General features: G+C 46.1%; 1 protein-coding gene across 1 annotated transcript in view; it reads left to right on the top strand.

Moving 5' to 3' along the window:
* The window catches only part of csmd2 (CUB and Sushi multiple domains 2), a 384,085-nt gene that overhangs the window by 260,814 nt on the left and 99,271 nt on the right, over window positions 1-24,000 (top strand). Inside the window, exons 38-39 of the mRNA XM_036971824.1 lie at window positions 14,972-15,160; window positions 22,545-22,691. Coding sequence (XP_036827719.1) covers window positions 14,972-15,160; window positions 22,545-22,691 — 336 coding nt within the window. The remainder of the gene's footprint in view (window positions 1-14,971; window positions 15,161-22,544; window positions 22,692-24,000) is intronic.

Genomic DNA, 24,000 nt, shown 5'->3' with positions numbered 1-24,000 from the left:
ATTTGCAATAATCACTGAAGCTGGAGACTTATATCTACCTCTCTAACTTTAAGCATCAGCTGTCAGAGCAGCTTACCGATCACTGTACCTGTACACAGCCCATCTGTAAATAACACACCCAACTACCTCATCCCCATATTATTACTTACCCTCTTGCTCTTTTGCACCCCAGTATCTCTACTTGCATATCATCATCTGCACATCTATCACTCCAGTGTTAATGCTAAATTGTAATTATTTCGCCTCTATTGGCCTATTTATTACCTTACCTCCCTTTCTCTTCTACATTTGCACACACTGTACATCGATGTTTCTATTGTGTTATTGACTGTACGTTTGTTTATGTGTAACTCTGTGTTGTTGTTTTTGTTTAACTGCTTTGCTTTATCTTGGCCAGGTCGCAGTTGCAAACGAGAACATGTTCTCAACTGGTCTACCTGGTTAAATAAAGGTGTTCTCAACTGGTCTACCTGGTTAAATAAAGGTGTTCTCAACTAGCCTACCTGGTTAAATAAAGGTGAAATAATAAAAAATATAGGGAATATTGTGCCATAGGGTTCTGGTCTAAAGTAATGCACTATATAGGGAATAGGGTGCCATAGGGCTCTGGTCTAAAGTAGTGCACTATATAGGGAATAGGGTTCCATTTGGAATAAAAGGGAACATAGCAGCATAGTGAAGCTCCTCTCTGTCTCTGACCCTTTCTCTCGCTCCTGCTTATGCTCTGTCTCTCTCTCTGTCTCGCTCTCGCTCTCTGTCTGTCTCCCGTCTCCTATCTGTCTCCCGTCTCCGTCTCCCGTCTGTCTCCCGTCTCCTGTCTATCTCCTGTCTGTCTCCCGTCTCCTGTCTGTCTCCCGTCTCCCGTCTGTCTGTCTGTCTGTCTCTCTGTCTGTCTCCCGTCTCCCGTCTGTCTGTGTGTCTCTCTGTCTGTCTCTCTGTCTGTCTGTCTGTCTCTCTGTCTGTCTCCCATCTCATGTCTGTCTCCCGTCTCCTATCTGTCTCCCGTCTCCCGTCTGTCTGTCTGTCTCCCGTCTCCTGTCTGTCTCCCGTCTGTCTGTCTGTCTGTCTGTATGTCTCCTGTCTCCCGTCTGTCTGTCTGTCTCCCGTCTCCTATCTGTCTCCCGTCTCCCGTCTGTCTGTCTGTCTCTCTGTCTGTCTCCCGTCTCCCATCTGTCTGTCTGTCTGTCTGTCTCTCTGTCTGGCTCCCGTCTGCCGTCTCCCGTCTGTCTCTCTGTCTGTCTCTCTGTCTGTCTGTCTGTCTCTGTCTGTCTCCCGTCTCCTGTCAGTCTCCCGTCTCCTATCTGTCTCCTGTCTCCCGTCTGTCTGTCTGTCTCCCGTCTCCTATCTGTCTCCCGTCTCCCGTCTGTCTGTCTGTCTCCCGTCTCCTATCTGTCTCCCGTCTCCCGTCTGTCTGTCTGTCTCCCGTCTCCTATCTGTCTCCTGTCTGCCGTCTGTCTGTCTGTCTCTCTGTCTGTCTGTCTCTCTGTCTGTCTCCCGTCTCCTGTCTGTCTCCCGTCTCCTATCTGTCTCCCGTCTCCCGTCTGTCTGTCTGTCTGTCTCCTGTCTCCTATCTGTCTCCCGTCTCCCGTCTGTCTGTCTGTCTCCCGTCTCCTATCTGTCTGTCTGTCTCTCAGTCTGTCTCCCGCCTCCCGTCTCCCGTCTGTCTCTCTGTCTGTCTCTCTCTCTGTCTGTCTGTCTCTCTGTCTGTCTCCCGTCTCCTGTCAGTCTCCCGTCTCCTATCTGTCTCCCGTCTCCCGTCTGTCTGTCTGTCTCCCGTCTCCTATCTGTCTCCCGTCTCCCGTCTGTCTGTCTGTCTCCCGTCTCCTATCTGTCTCCCGTCTCCCGTCTGTCTGTCTTTCTCCCGTCTCCTATCTGTCTCCCGTCTCCCGTCTGTCTGTCTGTCTCCCGTCTCCTATCTGTCTCCCGTCTGTCTGTCTGTCTCCCGTCTCCTATCTGTCTCCTGTCTCCCGTCTGTCTGTCTGTCTGTCTGTCTGTCTGTCTCTCTGTCTGTCTCCCGTCTCCTGTCTTTCTCCCGTCTCCTATCCGTCTCCCATCTCCCGTCTGTCTGTCTGTCTGTCTCCTATCTGTCTCCCGTCTGTCTGTCTGTCTCCCGTCTCCTATCTGTCTCCTGTCTCCCGTCTCTCTGTCTGTCTCCCGTCTCCTATCTGTCTCCCGTCTGTCTGTCTGTCTGTCTGTCTGTCTGTCTGTCTGTCTGTCTGTCTGTCTGTCTGTCTGTCTGTCTGTCTGTCTGTCTGTCTCTCTCTCTCGCCCTCTCTCTCTCTCTTTATCTGTCTCTCTTTCTCTGTCTCTTCTCTCATATCATCAACTCCACTGCTGTGTGAGTGTGAAACTTGGGAGACGGCTCTCTGAAAGGTCAATCTCACCATGTGTTTTATCCAACTAACTGATCATTCTGTGAATTTTACTACAGGGATTAATAGACTGCTCTCTGTCACTCTGTAAATAGGAGAAGTGCTACTGCCTTTAGTGAACTGCTGTCAGGCCATGACTGGGTGGAATAGACATCAACATTCATCTGTAGAATCCTATTATTTGACCTAAAGGTTTGACAGATGTTCACTTTACAGCCTTGCCCATTCAACATGAACTAATGTGTGTAACTAGAATAGCATGAAGGTAGATCAACTCTTCTGTTCACACTAGGGTACTACCTTTATATAGCCCTGTGCTTGCAGATGAGGTAACTTGTTTTCAGCCTCAGGCGTTAAACATGCAACATAAAGATTCAAAGAACTAGCATAGCTTAGCATGCTCTCAGCTGGCTCCATCCGTACATTAACTCATATTGAACTAGCATAGCTTAGCATGCTCTCAGCTGGCTCCATCCGTACATTAACTCATATTGAACTAGCATAGCTTAGCATGCTCTCAGCTGGCTCCATCCGTACATTAACTCATATTGAACTAGCATAGCTTAGCATGCTCTCAGCTGGCTCCATCCGTACATTAACTCATATTGAACTAGCATAGCTTAGCATGCTCTCAGCTGGCTCCATCCATACATTAACTCATATTGAACTAGCATAGCTTAGCATGCTCTCAGCTGGCTCCATCCATACATTAACTCATATTGAACTAGCATAGCTTAGCATGCGCTCAGCTGGCTCCATCCGTACATTAACTCATATTGAACTAACATAGCTTAGCATGCTCTCAGCTGGCTCCATCCGTACATTAACTCATATTGAACTAGCATAGCTTAGCATGCTCTCAGCTGGCTCCATCCGTACATTAACTCGTATAGAATTAGCATAGCGTAGCATCAAATCAAATCAAATCAAATTTATTTATAAAGCCCTTCGTACATCAGCTGATATCTCAAAGTGCTGTACAGAAACCCAGCCTAATACCACAAACAGCAAGCAATGCAGGTGTAGAAGCACGGTGGCTAGGAAAAACTCCCTAGAAAGGCCAAAACCTAGGAAGAAACCTAGACAGGAACCAGGCTATGTGGGGTGGCCAGTCTTCTTCTGGCTGTGCCGGGTGGAGATTATAACAGAACATGGCCAAGATGTTCAAATGTTCATAAATGACCAGCATGGTCGAATAATAATAAGGCAGAACAGTTGAAACTGGAGCAGCAGCACGGCCAGGTGGACTGGGGACAGCAAGGAGTGATCATGTCAGGTAGTCCTGGGGCATGGTCCTAGGGCTCAGGTCCTCCGAGAGAGAGAAAGAGAGAAAGAGAGAATTAGAGAGAGCACACTTAGATTCACACAGGACACCGAATAGGACAGGAGAAGTACTCCAGATATAACAAACTGACCCTAGCCCCCCGACACATAAACTACTGCAGCATAAATACTGGAGGCTGAGACAGGAGGGCATGCTCTCCACTGTCTCCATCCGTACATTAACTCGTATAGAATTAGCATAGCTTAGCATGCTCTCCGCTGGCTCCATCCGTACATTAACTCATATTGAACTAGCATAGCTTAGCATGCTCTCAGCTGGCTCCATCCGTACATTAACTCATATTGAACTAGCATAGCTTAGCATGCTCTCAGCTGGCTCCATCCATACATTAACTCATATTGAACTAGCATAGCTTAGCATGCTCTCAGCTGGCTCCATCCGTACATTAACTCATATTGAACTAGCATAGCTTAGCATGCTCTCAGCTGGCTCCATCCGTACATTAACTCATATTGAACTAGCATAGCTTAGCATGCTCTCAGCTGGCTCCATCCATACATTAACTCATATTGAACTAGCATAGCTTAGCATGCTCTCAGCTGGCTCCATCCATACATTAACTCATATTGAACTAGCATAGCTTAGCATGCGCTCAGCTGGCTCCATCCGTACATTAACTCATATTGAACTAACATAGCTTAGCATGCTCTCAGCTGGCTCCATCCGTACATTAACTCATATTGAACTAGCATAGCTTAGCATGCTCTCAGCTGGCTCCATCCGTACATTAACTCGTATAGAATTAGCATAGCTTAGCATGCTCTCAGCTGGTTCCATCCGTACATGAACTCATATTGAACTAGCATAGCTTAACATGCTCTCAGCTGGCTCAATCTGTACATTAACTCATATTGAACTTGCATAGCTTAGCTTGCTCTCAGCTGGCTACATCTGTACATTAACTCATATTGAACTAGCATAGCTTAGCATGCTCTCCGCTGGCTCCATCCATACATTAACTAGTATTGAACTAGCATAGTTTAGCATGCTCTCAGCTGGCTCCATCCGTACATTAACTCGTATAGAATTAGCATAGCGTAGCATGCTCTCCGCTGGCTCATCCGTACATTAACTCATATTGAACTAGCATAGCTTAGCATGATCTCAGCTGGCTCCATCCGTACATTAACTCGTATAGAATTAGCATAGCGTAGCATCAAATCAAATCAAATCAAATGTATTTATAAAGGCCTTCGTACATCAGCTGATATCTCAAAGTGCTGTACAGAAACCCAGCCTAATACCACAAACAGCAAGCAATGCAGGTGTAGAAGCACGGTGGCTAGGAAAAACTCCCTAGAAAGGCCAAAACCTAGGAAGAAACCTAGACAGGAACCAGGCTATGTGGGGTGGCCAGTCTTCTTCTGGCTGTGCCGGGTGGAGATTATAACAGAACATGGCCAAGATGTTCAAATGTTCATAAATGACCAGCATGGTCGAATAATAATAAGGCAGAACAGTTGAAACTGGAGCAGCAGCACGGCCAGGTGGACTGGGGACAGCAAGGAGTGATCATGTCAGGTAGTCCTGGGGCATGGTCCTAGGGCTCAGGTCCTCCGAGAGAGAGAAAGAGAGAAAGAGAGAATTAGAGAGAGCACACTTAGATTCACACAGGACACCGAATAGGACAGGAGAAGTACTCCAGATATAACAAACTGACCCTAGCCCCCCGACACATAAACTACTGCAGCATAAATACTGGAGGCTGAGACAGGAGGGCATGCTCTCCACTGGCTCCATCCGTACATTAACTCGTATAGAATTAGCATAGCTTAGCATGCTCTCCGCTGGCTCCATCCGTACATTAACTCATATTGAACTAGCATAGCTTAGCATGCTCTCAGCTGGCTCCATCCGTACATTAACTCATATTGAACTAGCATAGCTTAGCATGCTCTCAGCTGGCTCCATCCATACATTAACTCATATTGAACTAGCATAGCTTAGCATGCTCTCAGCTGGCTCCATCCGTACATTAACTCATATTGAACTAGCATAGCTTAGCATGCTCTCAGCTGGCTCCATCCGTACATTAACTCATATTGAACTAGCATAGCTTAGCATGCTCTCAGCTGGCTCCATCCATACATTAACTCATATTGAACTAGCATAGCTTAGCATGCTCTCAGCTGGCTCCATCCATACATTAACTCATATTGAACTAGCATAGCTTAGCATGCGCTCAGCTGGCTCCATCCGTACATTAACTCATATTGAACTAACATAGCTTAGCATGCTCTCAGCTGGCTCCATCCGTACATTAACTCATATTGAACTAGCATAGCTTAGCATGCTCTCAGCTGGCTCCATCCGTACATTAACTCGTATAGAATTAGCATAGCTTAGCATGCTCTCAGCTGGTTCCATCCGTACATGAACTCATATTGAACTAGCATAGCTTAACATGCTCTCAGCTGGCTCAATCTGTACATTAACTCATATTGAACTTGCATAGCTTAGCTTGCTCTCAGCTGGCTACATCTGTACATTAACTCATATTGAACTAGCATAGCTTAGCATGCTCTCCGCTGGCTCCATCCATACATTAACTAGTATTGAACTAGCATAGTTTAGCATGCTCTCAGCTGGCTCCATCCGTACATTAACTCGTATAGAATTAGCATAGCGTAGCATGCTCTCCGCTGGCTCATCCGTACATTAACTCATATTGAACTAGCATAGCTTAGCATGATCTCAGCTGGCTCCATCCGTACATTAACTCGTATAGAATTAGCATAGCGTAGCATCAAATCAAATCAAATCAAATGTATTTATAAAGGCCTTCGTACATCAGCTGATATCTCAAAGTGCTGTACAGAAACCCAGCCTAATACCACAAACAGCAAGCAATGCAGGTGTAGAAGCACGGTGGCTAGGAAAAACTCCCTAGAAAGGCCAAAACCTAGGAAGAAACCTAGACAGGAACCAGGCTATGTGGGGTGGCCAGTCTTCTTCTGGCTGTGCCGGGTGGAGATTATAACAGAACATGGCCAAGATGTTCAAATGTTCATAAATGACCAGCATGGTCGAATAATAATAAGGCAGAACAGTTGAAACTGGAGCAGCAGCACGGCCAGGTGGACTGGGGACAGCAAGGAGTGATCATGTCAGGTAGTCCTGGGGCATGGTCCTAGGGCTCAGGTCCTCCGAGAGAGAGAAAGAGAGAAAGAGAGAATTAGAGAGAGCACACTTAGATTCACACAGGACACCGAATAGGACAGGAGAAGTACTCCAGATATAACAAACTGACCCTAGCCCCCCGACACATAAACTACTGCAGCATAAATACTGGAGGCTGAGACAGGAGGGCATGCTCTCCACTGGCTCCATCCGTACATTAACTCGTATAGAATTAGCATAGCTTAGCATGCTCTCCGCTGGCTCCATCCGTACATTAACTCGTATAGAATTAGCATAGCTTAGCATTCACTGCCTCCCCACGACTGATGCAGCCTGTGGCACCCATTTACTCCACAGGGGGCTGCTGAGTGGAATGGTATCAAACCCATGTTTTTTATTTGTTTGATACGATTCAATATATTCCATTCCAGCCATTACTTTGAGCCTATCCTCCTTAATTAATGTGCTACAGGCCGCCTGTGATGCACACACGCACACACAGTCACACACAGTCACACACAAACAGTCACACACAGTCACACACAAACAGTCACACACGCACGCACACACACTCACACACACTCACACACACACACACGATTATTCCTATGCAGCTGTGTTAATGTTTGTCTGTATTTAAACCGTTCTCACGTCTCCCCCTCACAGCTAGCACTTCTGATTCAAAGTCATCAGTAATGGAGACGCTCCTAGGCAGACTAGGAGACACAGGTTAACCTACTGTCACTACTACTGCTGCTGCCTCGAGGCAGACTAGGAGACACAGGCTAACCTACTGCCACTACTACTGCTGCCTCGAGGCAGACTAGGAGACACAGGCTAACCTACTGCCACTACTACTGCTGCCTCGAGGCAGACTAGGAGACACAGGTTAAGGCAATAAATAGGCCATGGTGGCAAAGTAATTACACTATAGCAATTAAACACTGGAATGGTAGTTGTGCAGATGATGACATGCAAGTAGAGATACTGGGGTGCAAAGGAGAAAGATAAATAAATAAATGAATACAGTATGGGGATGAGGTAGTTGGATGGGCTGTGTACAGGTGCAGTGATCTGTGAGCTGCTCTGACAGCTGGTAAAGCTAGTGAGGGAGATATGAGTATCCAGCTTCATTGATTTTTGCAGTTTGTTCCAGTCATTGGCAGCAGAGAACTGGAAGGAAAGGCGGCCAAAGGAAGAATTGGTTTTTAGGGTGACCAGTGAGCTATACCTGCTGGAGCGCGTGCTACGAGTTTGTGCTGCTATGGTGACCAGTGAGCTGAGATAAGGCGGGACTTTACCTAGCAGAAACTTGTAGATGACCTGGAGCCAGTGGGTTTGGAGATGAGTATGAAGCGAGGGCCAGCCAACGAGCGTACAGGTCGCAGTGGTGGGTAGTATATGGGGCTTTGATGACAAAACGGAATGCACAATGGGGACATTTCACTCTAAGATGGTTAGGACTTAGGACCCCTCTCACATGATGTTAGGACTCAGGACCCCTGTCATATGATGTTAGGACTCAGGACCCCTGTCACATGATGTTAAGACTTAGGACCCCTGTCACATGATGTTAAGACTTAGGACCCCTGTCACATGATGTTAAGACTTAGGACCCCTGTCACATGATGTTAGGACTTAGGACCCCTGTCACATGATGTTAGGATTTAGGACCCCTGTCACATGATGTTAGGACTTAGGACCCCTGTCACATGATGTGAAGACTTAGGACACCTGTCACATGATGTTAAGACTTAGGACACATGTCACATGATGTTGGGATTTGAGACCGCTGTCACACTACCTCTGTAGTTGTAAGTGTGTTATTGAGGGTGTTGGAAGTGTGTTATTGTGGGTGTTGGAAGTGTGTTATTGGGGTGTTGGAAGTGTGTTATTGAGAGGGTTGGAAGTGTGTTATTGAGGGTGTTGGAAGTGTGTTATTGAGGGTGTTTGAAGTGTGTTATTGAGGGTGTTGGAAGTGTGTTATTGAGGGTGTTGGAAGTGTGTTATTGAGGGTGTTGGAAGTGTGCTATTGAGGGTGTTGTAAGTGTGTTATTGAGGGTGTTGGAAGTGTTTTGTTGAGGGTGTTGGAAGTGTGTTATTGAGGGTGTTGGAAGTGTGCTATTGAGGGTGTTGTAAGTGTGTTATTGAGGGTGTTGGAAGTGTGTTATTGAGGGTGTTGGAAGTGTGTTATTGAGGGTGTTGGAAGTGTGTTATTGAGGGTGTTGGAAGTGTGTTATTGAGGGTGTTGGAGGTGTGTTATTGAGGGTGTTTGAAGTGTGTTATTGAGGGTGTTGGAAGTGTGTTATTGAGGGTGTTGGAAGTGTGTTATTGAGGGTGTTGGAAGTGTTTTATTGAGAGTGTTGGAAGTGTGTTATTGAGGGTGTTGGAAGTGTGTTATTGAGGGTGTTGGAAGTGTGTTATTGAGGGTGTTTGAAGTGTGTTATTGAGGGTGTTGGAAGTGTGTTATTGAGGGTGTTTGAAGTGTGTTATTGAGGGGTTGGAAGTGTGTTATTGAGGGTGTTGGAAGTGTGTTATTGAGGGTGTTGGAAGTGTGTTAATGAGGGTGTTTGAAGTGTGTTATTGAGGGTGTTGGAAGTGTGTTATTGAGGGTGTTTGAAGTCTGTTATTGAGGGTGTTGGAAGTGTGTTATTGAGGGTGTTGGAAGTGTGTTATTGAGGGTTTTGGAAGTGTGTTATTGAGGGTGTTGGAAGTGTGTTATTGAGGGTGTTGGAAGTGTGTTATTGAGGGTGTTTGAAGTGTGTTATTGAGGGTTTTGGAAGTGTGTTATTGAGGGTGTTGGAAGTGTGTTATTGAGGGTGTTGGAAGTGTGTTATTGAGGGTGTTGGAAGTGTGTTATTGAGGGTGTTGGAAGTGTGTTATTGAGGGTGTTGGAAGTGTGTTATTGAGGGTGTTGGAAGTGTGTTATTGAGGGTGTTGGAAGTGTGTTATTGAGGGTGTTTGAAGTGTGCTATTGAGGGTGTTGGAAGTGTGTTATTGAGGGTGTTGTAAGTGTGTTATTGAGGGTTTTGGAAGTGTGTTATTGAGGGTGTTTGAACAGAGAATGCAGTTGTTTTGATGTTTGTAATCACTTTAGACTTTGATGTGTGAAATCTGTTGTTCACATGTATACTTGGTATTTCAATGAAGTAAACCTTTCTGTAATCAAGTTTTTCCATCGGTTTGAATCTATTTTTTCTTACGTCTCGTGGTGGTGGTGTCCTCAGTGGACAATGTAAAACACCAAATGATGCATGCAGAGCAGATTTAGGATGGTTCCCGCCAATTATCAAAATCCAGAAAAGAGCCGTTAAATTCTACAATCACTGAAAAATAAGTGATTCCTTCCATATTGTATAACAAAGCCCCTCTCCTACAGAGGGATGAACCTAGAGAGGAGTTCCCTCAGGCAGCTTGTACAGGGACTCTGCTCGCAAACACAGAGTCCACAGAGCCCCCAGGACAGCAACACAATTAGATCGAAAATAATCATTGAGAAAACGAAAATATTATTTCATTGGAAAGAATCAACAACAAAACAGAGCAAACTGGAATGCTATTTGACCCCAAACAGAGAGTACACAGTGGCAGAATACCTGACCACTTTGACTGACCCAAACTTAAGGAAAGCTTTGACTATGTACAGACTCAGTGAGCATAGCCTTGCTATTGAGAAAGGCCGCCGTAGGCAGACATGGCTCTCAAGAGAAGACAGTCTATGTGCACACTGCCCACAAAATGAGGTGGAAACTGAGCTGCACTTCCTAACCTCCTGCCCAATGAATGACCATATTAGAGACACATATTTCCCTCAGATTACACACAGATTTAGAAAACAAACCCGATTTTGATAAACTCCCATATCTACTGGGTGAAATAACACAGTGTGACATCACAGCAGCAAGATTTGTGACCTGATGCCGCGAGAAAAGGGCAACCAGTGAAGAACAAACACCATTGTAAATACAACCCATATTTATGTTGATTTATTTTCGCTTTTGCAAATTGTTACAACACTATCTTTTTCACATGGTAATGTAAACATATATTTCCCATGAAGCCCTTTGAAACATCTGCTCTCCACTATGCTTGGTCTAAACAGCTTTTAAGTATCTCAGGGGTCATTTTCAATTCAACAATTCAAACATCACAGACCCGATGTTCCACTAAAGACAAATAATTAACATTGTTTCATGCTATGATGACGAAGATTAAACTATACCCCCGCTGGTTTTACTTCCCTTCCACCCCCCCACACCCCGATCTCCACCTTCCCCACCTCTCATGTGGTCGGCCATGTTCAAGGTTCTGCTCTTATGCACAGAGAGACAGAGAGTGCCTTTCTATATTTCCTCCACGTCTAAATGCCTTGGACAGGAACCCTCTGGAAAGTCTGATAATTCTGGGGGTAAAAACCGTCAGGAAATGTCATGAATAGGCTCCACGTGGAATACCAATGACTGGGCTGAGAGACGGAGACACACGTAGAGACACAGGGTTCACACACACACACACACACACACACACACACACACACACACACACACACACAAATGTTCACAAATGTCTCAGGGGCACATTTAGCATTAGACTTTGGCCCGTTGTAGCTGCCTGTCTGTCACAGAGACAGGAAGAGGACAGGCTCTGATGTAATATCACCAACCTGCATTAGGAGGTCCACCTGCTGACGTCCTGGTGCCTGATAAGAGGAATTCAGATCAATGTCGAGTTTTAGCAGTTCATTAGATTGTTCAATAGCATCGGAAGCTGTATGAAGTGGTTAGCATTATAATGTTGAGGTCCTCAGCCCTGGTCCTTTCCCAGTCCCTTTCCCTGTCCCTTTCCCTGTCCCTTTTCCTGGTCCTTTCCCTGGTCCTTTCCCTGGTCCTTTCCCAGTCCCTTTCCCTGGTCCTTTCCCTGGTCCTTTCCCCTGGTCCTTTCCCTGGTCCTTTCCCCTGGTCTTTTCCCTGGTCCTTTCCCAGTCCCTTTCCCTGTCCCTTTCCCTGTCCCTTTTCCTGGTCCTTTCCCTGGTCCTTTCCCTGGTCCTTTCCCAGTCCCTTTCCCTGGTCCTTTCCCTGGTCCTTTCCCCTGGTCCTTTCCCTGGTCCTTTCCCCTGGTCTTTTCCCTGGTCCTTTCCCTGGTCTTTTCCCTGTCCCTTTCCCTGGTCCTTTCCCCGGTCCTTTCCCCTGGTCCTTTCCCTGGTCCTTTCCCTGGTCCTTTCCCTGGTCCATTCCCCTGGTCCTTTCCCTGGTTCTTTCCCTGGTCCTTTCCCTGGTTCTTTCCCTGGTCTTTTCCCTGTCCCTTTCCCTGGTCCTTTCCCCGGTCCTTTCCCCTGGTCCTTTCCCTGGTCCTTTCCCTGGTCCATTCCCCTGGTCCTTTCCCTGGTCCTTTCCCTGGTCCTTTCCCTGGTCCATTCCCCTGGTCCTTTCCCTGGTCCTTTTCCTGGTCCTTTCCCTGGTCCTTTCCCTGGTCCTTTCCCCTGGTCCTTTCCCCTGGTCCTTTCCCTGGTCCTTTCCCTGGTCCTTTCCCTGGTCTTTTCCCTGCCCCTTTCCCTGGTCCTTTCCCTCGTCCTTTCTCCTGGTCCTTCCCCTGGTCCTTTCCCCTGGTTCTTTCCCTGGTCCGTTCCCCTGGTCCTTTTCCCTTGTCCTTTCCCTGGTCCTTTCCCTGGTCCTTTCCCAGTCCCTCTCCCTGGTCCTTTCCCTGGTCCTTTCCCTGGTCCTTTCCCTGGTCCTTCCCCTGGTCATTTCCCCTGGTTCTTTCCCTGGTCCTTTCCCCTGGTCCTTTTCCCTTATCCTTTCCCTGGTCCTTTCCCTGGTCCTTTCCCAGTCCCTCTCCCTGTCCCTCTCCCTGGTCCTTTCCCTGGTCCTTTCCCTGGTCCTTTCCCTGGTCCTTTCCCCTGGTCCTTTCCCTGGTCCTTTCCCCTGGTCCTTTCCCTGGTCCTTTCCCTGGTCCTTTCCCCTGGTCCTTTCCCAGTCCCTTTCCTTGGCCCTTTTGTCTCTATAGCTTTGCAATCAAATCAAATCAAATGTATTTATAAAGCCCTTCGTACATCAGCTGATATCTCAAAGTGCTGTACAGAAACCCAGCCTAAAACCCCAAACAGCAAGCAATGCAGGTGTAGAAGCACGGTGGCTCGGAAAAACTCAGGAGAAAGGTCAAAACCTAGGAAGAAACCTAGAGAGGAACCAGGCTATGTGGGGTGGCCAGTCCTTTTCTGGCTGTGCCAGGTGGAGATTATAACAGAACATGGCCAAGATGTTCAAATGTTCATAAATGACCAGCATGGTCGAATAATAATAAGGCAGAACAGTTGAAACTGGAGCAGCAGCATGGCCAGGTGGACTGGGGACAGCAAGGAGTCATCATGTCAGGTAGTCCTGAGGCATGGTCCTAGGGCTCAGGTCCTCCGAGAGAGAGAAAGAAAGAGAGAAAGAGAATTAGAGAGGGCATACTTAAATTCACACAGGACACCGAATAGGACAGGAGAAGTACTCCAGATATAACAAACTGACCCTAGCCCCCCGACACATAAACTACCGCAGCATAAATACTGGAGGCTGAGACAGGAGGGGTCAGGAGACACTGTGGCCCCATCCGATGACACCCCCGGACAGGGCCATTTGCAATGAGTGCTTTGGTGTTTCAGTCCTATCATTTGTCAAGGTGCACTTGACTAAATTGTCCAGTATTTGAGACTTAATCTAGACTTGACTGTTAGTGATTCAACTACAGTACATCACAACCAACGTTACTAAGGACTCTCCACATGACACTGTCCAAACTGCAAGTCTGTCAGGTCAAGATCACAGTCTGAAAGTAATGATTTCAAGTGTGCTCTCATTATTGACCACGTTCCCCCCTCTGTCTCCTCCCACAGTGATACCCAACACCTTACTCAATGCAAGTCCCTCAAGATATGAAAAAATACCCCACAAAACAAATACTATCTACCTGTTGACTGACTGTCCCTCTGTCTCCCCTCACAGTGACGTGTCCCGTGGACGAGGTCCTAACAGCCCCTCTGTCTCCCCTCACAGTGACGTGTCCCGTGGACGAGGTCCTAACAGCCCCTCTGTCTCCCCTCACAGTGACGTGTCCCATGAACTAGGTCCTAACAGCCTCCACGGGGGTCATCATGAGCCAGTCCCCCGGTCCTAACAGCCCCTCTGTCTCCCCTCACAGTGACGTGTCCCGTGAACGAGGTCCTAACAGCCCCTCTGTCTCCCCTCACAGTGACGTGTCCCATGGACGAGGTCCTAACAGCCCCTCTGTCTCCCCTCACAGTGACGTGTCCCGTGGACGAGGTCCTAACAGCCCCTCTGTCTCCCCTCACAGTGACGTGTCCCGTGAACGAGGTCCTAACAGCCCCTCTGTCTCCCCTCACAGTGACGTGTCCCGTGAATGAGGTCCTAACAGCCCCTCTGTCTCCCCTCACAGTGACGTGTCCCGTGGACGAGGTCCTAACAGCCCCTCTGTCTCCCCTCACAGTGACGTGTCCCGTGGACGAGGTCCTAACAGCCCCTCTGTCTCCCCTCACAGTGACGTGTCCCGTGGACAAGGTCCTAACAGCCCCTCTGTCTCCCCTCAGAGTGACGTGTCCCGTGAACGAGGTCCTAACAGCCCCTCTGTCTCCCCTCACAGTGACGTGTCCCGTGGACGAGGTCCTAACAGCCCCTCTGTCTCCCCTCACAGTGACGTGTCCCGTGAATGAGGTCCTAACAGCCCCTCTGTCTCCCCTCACAGTGACGTGTCCCGTGGACGTGGTCCTAACAGCCCCTCTGTCTCCCCTCACAGTGACGTGTCCAATTAACGAGGTCCTAACAGCCTCCACGGGGGTCATCATGAGCCAGTCCCCCGGTCCTAACAGCCCCTCTGCCTCCCCTCACAGTGACGTGTCCCGTGAACCAGGTCCTAACAGCCCCTCTGTCTCCCCTCACAGTGACGTGTCCCGTGAACGAGGTCCTAACAGCCCTCTGTCTCCCCTCACAGTGACGTGTCCCATGAACGAGGTCCTAACAGCCCCTCTGTCTCCCCTCACAGTGACGTGTCCCGTGAACGAGGTCCTAACAGCCTCCACGGGCGTCATCATGAGCCAGTCCCCCAGTCCTAACAGCCCCTCTGTCTCTCCTCACAGTGACGTGTCCCATGAACGAGGTCCTAACAGCCTCCACGGGCGTCATCATGAGCCAGTCCCCCGGCAGCGGCTTCCCCCACTTTGAGTCCTGTTCGTGGGTGGTCAAGGTAGAGCCGGGCTACAACATCACGTTCACAATACAACACTTCCAGACCAGCCGGCAGTTTGACGAGTTGGAGATCTTTGACGGTGAGTGTCTATTACTTTTTTAACGTTGTGGATACTATCTTTATTGTTGTATATACTACCTGTATTGTTATATATACTACCTGTATTGTTATATATACTACCTGTATTGTCGTGTATATACTACCTGTATTGTTGTGTATATACTACCTGTATTGTTGTGTATATACTACCAGTGTTGTATTTACTACCTGTATTGTTGTATATACTTCCTATATTGTTGTAATTACTGCCTGTATTGTTGTATATACTGCCTGTATTGTTGTATATACTGCCTGTATTGTTGTATATACTTCCTTTATTGTAGTAATTACTGCCTGTATTGTTGTATATACTGCCTGTATTGTTGTATATACTGCCTGTATTGTTGTATATACTGCCTGTATTGTTGTATATACTGCCTGTATTGTTGTATATACTGCCTGTATTGTTGTATATACTGCCTGTATTGTTGTATATACTCCCTGTATTGTAATATACTACCTGTATTGTTGTAATTACTGCCTGTATTGTTGTATATACTGCCTGTATTGTTGTATATACTGCCTGTATTGTTGTATATACTGCCTGTATTGTTGTATATACTGCCTGTATTGTTGTATATACTGCCTGTATTGTTGTATATACTGCCTGTATTGTTGTATTTACGAACTGCATATACTGCCTGTCTATACTACCTGTTTTGCTGTACAGCAATCTTTAAGTCATACCACAGATTCTCAATTGGATTGAGGTCTGGACTTTGACTATGCCATTCCAAGACATTTAAAGGTTTTCCCTTAAACCACTCAAGTGTTACTTTAGCAGTAGGCTTAGGGTCATTGTCCTGCTGGAAGGTGAACCTCCGTCCCTGTCTCAAATCTCTGGAAGACTGAAACAGGTTTCCCTCATTTAGTTTCCCTCATTTAGCGCCATCCATCATTACTTCAATATTTGAGCAGTTTCCCAGCACCTGCCGATGAAAAGACATTCCCACAGCATGACGCTAGCACCACCATGCTTCACTGTAGGGATGGTGTTCTTGGGGTGTTGGGTTTCCGACAGATATAGCATTTTCCTTGATGGCAAAAAAGCTACATTTATGTCTCATCTCACCAGAGTACTTCTTTCTTGCTTGGGGAGTCTCCCACATGCCTTGTGGTGAACACCAAACGTGTTTGCATATTTTTTTCTGTACACTCTTCCATAAAGCCAAGCTCCGTGGAGTGAACGGCTTAAAGTTGTCCTATGGACAGATACTCCAATCCAAGCTTTGCAGCTCCTTCAGGTTTATCTTTGGTCTCTTTGTTGACTCTCTGATTAATGGCCTCCTTGCCTGGTCAGTGAGTTTTGGTGGACGGCCCTCTCTTGGCAGGTTTGTTGTGATGCCATATTATTTAAAAAAAAATAATAATGGATTTATTGGTGCTCTGTGGGATGTTCAAACTTTCTGATATTTTTTATAACCCAACCCTGATCTGTACTTCTCCACAACGTTGTCCCTGACCTGTTTGGAGAGCTCCTTGGTCTTCATGGTGCCGCTTGCTTGGTGGTGCGCCATGCTTAGTGGTGTTGCAGCTAATTATGTGACTTCTGAAGGTAATTAGTTTCTTCTGTGACTTCTGAAGGTATTTGTGCCGCTTGCTTGGTGGTGTTGCAGACTCTGGGCCCTTTCAGAGCAGGTGTGTGTATATATACTGAGCTCATGTGACAGATCATGTGACACTGAGATTGCATATTGGTGGACTTTATTTAAACTAGTCGGAAGTTTACATACATCTTAGACAAATACATTTAAAACTCAGTTTTTCACAATTCCTGACATTTAATCCTATAAACAATTCCCTGTCTTAGGTCAGTTAGGATCACCACTTTATTTTAAGAATGTGAAATGTCAGAATAATAGTAGAGAGAATGATTTATTTCACCTTTTATTTATTTCATCACATTCCCAGTGGGTCAGAAGTTTACATAGTAGTATTTGGTAGCATTGCCTTTAAATTGTTTAACTTGGGTCAAACATTTTGGGTAGTCTTCCACAAGTTGCCCACAACAAGTTGGGTGAATTTTGGCCCATGTAACTGAGTCAGGTTTGTAGGCCTCCTTGCTCACACACACTTTGTCAGTTCTGCCCACAAATTTTCTATAGGATTGAGGTCAGGGCTTTGTGATGGCCACTCCAACATCTATTTTGTGAAGTGCACCAGTCCCTCCTGCAGCAAAGTACTCCCACACAATGATACTGCCACCCCCTTCATCAGACCAGAGAACATTTCTCCAAGAAGTAAGATCTTTTATCCCCATGTGCAGTTGCAATCCGTAGTCTAGCTTTTTTATGGCGGTTTTGGAGCAGTGGCTTCTTCCTTGCTGAATGGCCTTTCAGGTTATGTCGATATAGGACTCGTTTTACTGTGAATATAGATACTTTTGTACCTGTTTCCTCCAGCATCTTCACAAGGTCCTTGGCTGCTGTTCTGGGATTGATTTGCACTTTTCACACCAAAGTACGTTCCTCTCTAGGAGACAGAACGCGTCTCCTCCCTGAGCGGTATGATGACTGCGTGGTCCCATGGTGTTTATACTTGCGTACCATTGTTTGTACAGATGAATGTGGTACCTTCAAGTGTTTGGAAATTGCTCCCAAGGATGACTTTTTTCTGAGTTTTAGACTATTCTGTGTATGTCCATTACATGAACCCCAAAATCCATTTAAATTACATCGTAGTGCAACAAAATAGGAAAAACGCCAAGGTGGTGTATCAAGGCATAAGGCGAGACCCAGATTTAGACACAGGAGGCAGATGGTTGGAGTTTTACAATGTTTATTCATCCAAAAGGGTAGGCAAGAGAATGGTCGTTGACAGGCAAAAAGGTCGAAACCAGATCAGTCCAGGAGGTACAGAGTGGCAGACAGGCTCGTGGTCAAGGCAGCCAGAATGGTCAGGCAGGTGGGTACAAAGTCTAGAAACAGGCAAGGGTCAAAACCAGGAGGACTAGAAAAAGGAGAATGCAAAAAGCAGGAGAACGGGGAAAACGATGGTTGACTTGGAAACATACAAGACGAACTGACACAGAGAGACAGGAAACACTGGGATAAATACACTGGGGAAAACAAGCAACACCTGGAGGGGGTGGAGACAATAACGAGGACAGGTGAAACTGATCAGGGTGTGACATGGTGAATACTTTTGCAAGGCACTGTAATGGCGCTGTACAACAGTGGTGTCCAGAACAACATCTCGGAATGCACAACTCATCGGTTCTTGTCACGGATGGGCTATTGCAGCGGACGACAACACCGGGTTGCACTCCTATTAGCTAAAAACAAGAAGAAGAGGGTCCAATGGGCATGCGATCACTAATACTGGACCACTGAGGAGTAGAAAAACATTGCCTGGTCCGACGAATCCTGGTTCCTGTTGCAGCATGCTGATGGCAGTGTCAGGATGTGGCGTAAGCAGTAGGAGTCCATGAACCATGAACCAATCCTGCCTGGTGTTGATGGTACAGGCTGGTGGCGGTGGTGTAATGGTGTGGAAAATGTTAAGTCCCTTGATAGCAAATTAGCAACGTTTGAATGCCACACCTCATAGAATCCATGCCCCAAATAATTCAGAATGTTCTGGAGGCAAAGGGGGGTTTGACCCAATACTAGAAAGGTGTACATAATGAACTGGCCGCTGATGACTGAACATTTTCCATTTTGTTGTCACTTTCTGATTAGATAGCTAACTAACAATCTCATCTCATTATTTATGCATATGGCCTGAACAAAAGATCTGCTCCAACAGTCCTATTTTTGTCAGACAAACTAACTAACTAACTATGCTCACAAGCAGTCCCAGAAAATAGCGGTGTTCATTTGGTGTCAAGGATGAGTTCACTTTTTGCGCCCGTCCAGTGTTCGCACAAAGTAGCACAGATTACTAGCTAGACTAACTACCATGCTAGCTAGAGAGAGCCTAACTACATTGCTGGCTAGCTAGCTAACTAACGTTAACTAAGTGAGAATGTGATGAGGACAGGGCTGCTACTGTCATGACTCTCTCTCTCTCTCTCTCCTTCTCCTTTCGTTCTTTCTTTCTTTCTTTCTTTCTTTGGTGAGGATCATGGGTGCCAGATTAGCCCAAACCCCCTCTCTCCCAAAGGAGAGGAAAGGGGGAATTCGGACAGTTTTATCACTTAACAAAACCGGACTGTTGTAATATACAGTGCCTTGCGAAATTATTCGGCCCCCTTGAACTTTGCGACCTTTTGCCACATTTCAGGCTTCAAACATAAAGATATAAAACTGTATTTTTTTGTGAAGAATCAACAACAAGTGGGACACAATCATGAAGTGGAACAACATTTATTGGATATTTCAGACTCTTTTAACAAATCAAAAACTGAAAAATTGGGCGTGCAAAATTATTTATTATATTATTAATAAGTAATATTATTATTAGTCATCACATGAATGATAGTCACTTCACGACACTACTCATCGTCAAACCACCATGCATAGTCTCTCTCGCATCGTGATTGTAGGGCTGAATGTACAATGAGCAGCTCGTAGAGCGCCCTCTTCAGGCAACCATTAAAACATTCAAAAAATTAATAGAAATGAGCAGACTTATTTGTTGATGTTATGTATATAATATGGCCACTTTATTAGTGGAAACAAATATTTATTTGAAAGGCTATGTCAGTCTGACTCTGCACACTACCAACTTCTCTAAAGACGTGGGTGAGCTGGAGAGAAATGGTCTGACTCTACACACTACCAACCTCTCTAAAGACGTGGGTGAGCTGGAGAGAAATGGTCTGACTCTACACACTACCAACCTCTCTAAAGACCTGGGTGAGCTGGAGAGAAATGGTCTGACTCTACACACTACCAACCTCTCTAAAGACGTGGGTGAGCTGGAGAGAAATGGTCTGACTCTACACACTACCAACCTCTCTAAAGACCTGGGTGAGCTGGAGAGAAGTGTTACTGATTCCTCTTTTTTTTTATCTTCCAACAAGCGGGGAGAGAACAGACGTGTAAGCCCTCGTGGGCTGCCAAACAGAGTGTGGATCGTTGGATTCTTGGATGGGAATCTGTTTCTCACTTCCCAGCTGCTATCTCTGCCATAGCAGCATGGGACCAAACTACACGGACGAGTACATTGGCAAAGCCTCAATAGAAAGAGCTTCTTTTGATTTAGAAGTTGACAGCTCCTGCTAACATGACAGACCACTAGAACTAGCATGCGTAGACGTGAAACCACATGCTAAACACCTCAAGGCATTGGAATCCTCCCCCAACTGGTCGAGCTGATCAGGATATCACTACTGATCGTGTCTAAACAGTTATTGACCCCATCGGCTCGAAAGGACCATGAAAAAGAGTCACACCATCAATGTTTATGAGGTGTCATATGAACCCAGGGTTGTTAGAGGTTCATTATGTCATTTAAACCCAGGGTTGTAAGAGGTTCATTATGTCATATGAACCCAGGGTTGTTAGAGGTTCATTATGTCATATGAACCCAGGGTTGTAAGAGGTTCATTATGTCATTTAAACCCAGGGTTGTTAGAGGTTCATTATGTCATTTAAACCCAGGGTTGTTAGAGGTTCATTATGTCATATGAACCCAGGGTTGTTGGAGGTTCATTATGTCATATGAACCCAGGGTTGTTGGAGGTTCATTATGTCATTTAAACCCAGGGTTGTTAGAGGTTCATTATGTCATTTAAACCCAGGGTTGTTAGAGGTTCATTATGTCATTTAAACCCAGGGTTGTTAGAGGTTCATTATGTCATATGAACCCAGGGTTGTTGGAGGTTCATTATGTCATATGAACCCAGGGTTGTTGGAGGTTCATTATGTCATTTAAACCCAGGGTTGTTAGAGGTTCATTATGTCATTTAAACCCAGGGTTGTAAGAGGTTCATTATGTCATATGAACCCAGGGTTGTTGGAGGTTCATTATGTCATATGAACCCAGGGTTGTTGGAGGTTCATTATGTCATTTAAACCCAGGGTTGTTAGAGGTTCATTATGTCATTTAAACCCAGGGTTGTTAGAGGTTCATTATGTCATTTAAACCCAGGGTTGTTAGAGGTTCATTATGTCATTTAAACCCAGGGTTGTTAGAGGTTCATTATGTCATTTAAACCCAGGGTTGTAAGAGGTTCATTATGTCATATGAACCCAGGGTTGTTAGAGGTTCATTATGTCATATGAACCCAGGGTTGTAAGAGGTTCATTATGTCATATGAACCCAGGGTTGTTGGAGGTTCATTATGTAATTTAAACCCAGGGTTGTTAGAGGTTCATTATGTCATTTAAACCCAGGGTTGTTAGAGGTTCATTATGTCATATGAACCCAGGGTTGTTAGAGGTTCATTATGTCATATGAACCCAGGGTTGTAAGAGGTTCATTATGTCATATGAACCCAGGGTTGTTGGAGGTTCATTATGTCATTTAAACCCAGGGTTGTAAGAGGTTCATTATGTCATATGAACCCAGGGTTGTTAGAGGTTCATTATGTCATTTAAACCCAGGGTTGTTAGAGGTTCATTATGTCATTTAAACCCAGGGTTGTTAGAGGTTCATTATGTCATTTAAACCCAGGGTTGTTAGAGGTTCATTATGTCATTTAAACCCAGGGTTGTAAGAGGTTCATTATGTCATTTAAACCCAGGGTTGTAAGAGGTTCATTATGTCATATGAACCCAGGGTTGTAAGAGGTTCATTATGTCATTTAAACCCAGGGTTGTTAGAGGTTCATTATGTCATTTAAACCCAGGGTTGTTAGAGGTTCATTATGTCATTTAAACCCAGGGTTGTTAGAGGTTCATTATGTCATTTAAACCCAGGGTTGTTAGAGGTTCATTATGTCATTTAAACCCAGGGTTGTAAGAGGTTCATTATGTCATATGAACCCAGGGTTGTTGGAGGTTCATTATGTCATTTAAACCCAGGGTTGTTAGAGGTTCATTATGTCATTTAAACCCAGGGTTGTTAGAGGTTCATTATGTCATTTAAACCCAGGGTTGTTGGAGGTTCATTATGTCATTTAAACCCAGGGTTGTAAGAGGTTCATTATGTCATTTAAACCCAGGGTTGTTAGAGGTTCATTATGTCATTTAAACCCAGGGTTGTTGGAGGTTCATTATGTAATTTAAACCCAGGGTTGTAAGAGGTTCATTATGTCATTTAAACCCAGGGTTGTTGGAGGAAGGGTTAGATGTAGGGTTGTAATGTGATGATGCAGTGTGTATTGTAAAGTACTATGTTGTTGTGAACTGTGATTAGTGGAGTGATGGTATATGATGCGTCATTATAGGGGAGGGGGGGGGGTAGTGAATGGAGGATGTCACATTTAAAGTAAGACAATAAGTCCAAGTCTCTCTCTCTCTTATCTATCTATACAGGTCCGTCCAGACAGAGTCCTCTCCTGGTCACTCTGAGTGGAAACTACTCATCTCCTCTCAGCATCACCAGCTCTAACAACAAGGTCTACCTCCACTGGTCCTTCGACCACACCACCAGCCACAAAGGCTTCCGCATACGATACTCAGGTGAGTCCATGAAGAGTGTGTGTGTGTGTGTGTGTGTGTGTGTGTGTGTGTGTGTGTGTCTCGAACAGGTGGTCTCATGTTTAAACCCTACGTGAGTTGTTATTCTGTTCTCTTTCCCTCCTAAAGATGAAGGATGTGTTGATATAAGGACAACTGCATTACGTTGGATGAGTTATCGCCGTATCAATATTTAAAGCGCTCCCTCTGTTACGTATCAACACTCCTCAGGCAGATTGACTAATCACCCCTCCATCGTTCTCCCTCTCTCACCACAGTCCTACTTGCATCTGTACCGCCATCCCTCCCTCCCTCTCTCGCCAGAGTCCTCCCTGCCTCGTTCCCTCTCCCCGGCCAGATGTTGTTCTTTCACTCCCACCATCAAAGGTAGTGCACTATGTAGGGGAGATCTCCTCACAGGTTGGCTGAGTTAGTGGCAGGCATCTCCTCACAGGTTGGCTGAGTTAGTGGCAGGCATCTCCTCACAGGTTGGCTGAGTTAGTGGCAGGCATCTCCTCACAGGTTGTTTGAGTTAGTGGCAGGCATCTCCTCACAGGTTGGCTGAGTTAGTGGCAGGCATCTCCTCTCAGGTTGGCTGAGTTAATGGCAGGCATCTCCTCTCAGGTAGGCTGAGTTAGTGGCAGGTATCTCCTCACAGGTTGGTTGAGTTAGTGGCAGGCATCTCCTCACAGGTTGGTTGTGTTAGTGGCAGGCATCTCCTCACAGGTTGGCTGAGTTAGTGGCAGGCATCTCCTCTCAGGTTGGTTGAGTTAGTGGCAGACAGCAGCTATCAGGTTGGCTGAGTTAGTGGCAGGCATCTCCTCACAGGTTGGCTGAGTTAGTGGCAGGCATCTCCTCTCAGGTTGGCTGAGTTAATGGCAGACATCTCCTCACAGGTTGGTTGAGTTAGTGGCAGGCATCTCCTCACAGGTTGGCTGAGTTAGTGGCAGACATCTCCTCACAGGTTGGTTGAGTTAGTGGCAGACAGCAGTTCATAGGTTGGTTGAGTTAGTGGCAGACAGTAGCTCTCAGGTTGGTTGGCTTCATCAATATGGAGTTGCCTTCTGTATGAATACCTCAGTGGGAACCAGACAGATGGCGAGAACAGATTCTACGTTTTGTACTGTTTTCTTTATCAATCCATCTTTTATCTCCATGGCCCTTTGTCATCTCCTCCATCACCAGCTGTAGCAACACACCTGCTCCCTCGCTCCCTCGCTCCCTCGTTCCCTCGATCCCTCGTTCCCTCGCTCCCTCGATCCCTCGATCCCTCGCTCCCTCGATCCCTCGCTCCCCTTCTTTTCTTTCTATG

Source organism: Oncorhynchus mykiss, chromosome 32 (assembly GCF_013265735.2).
Source record: "Oncorhynchus mykiss isolate Arlee chromosome 32, USDA_OmykA_1.1, whole genome shotgun sequence".
Taxonomy (NCBI): Eukaryota; Metazoa; Chordata; class Actinopteri; order Salmoniformes; family Salmonidae; genus Oncorhynchus; species Oncorhynchus mykiss.
Note: the sequence above shows the minus strand (reverse complement) of the source record. Positions and strands in the feature narration are given on the sequence as shown.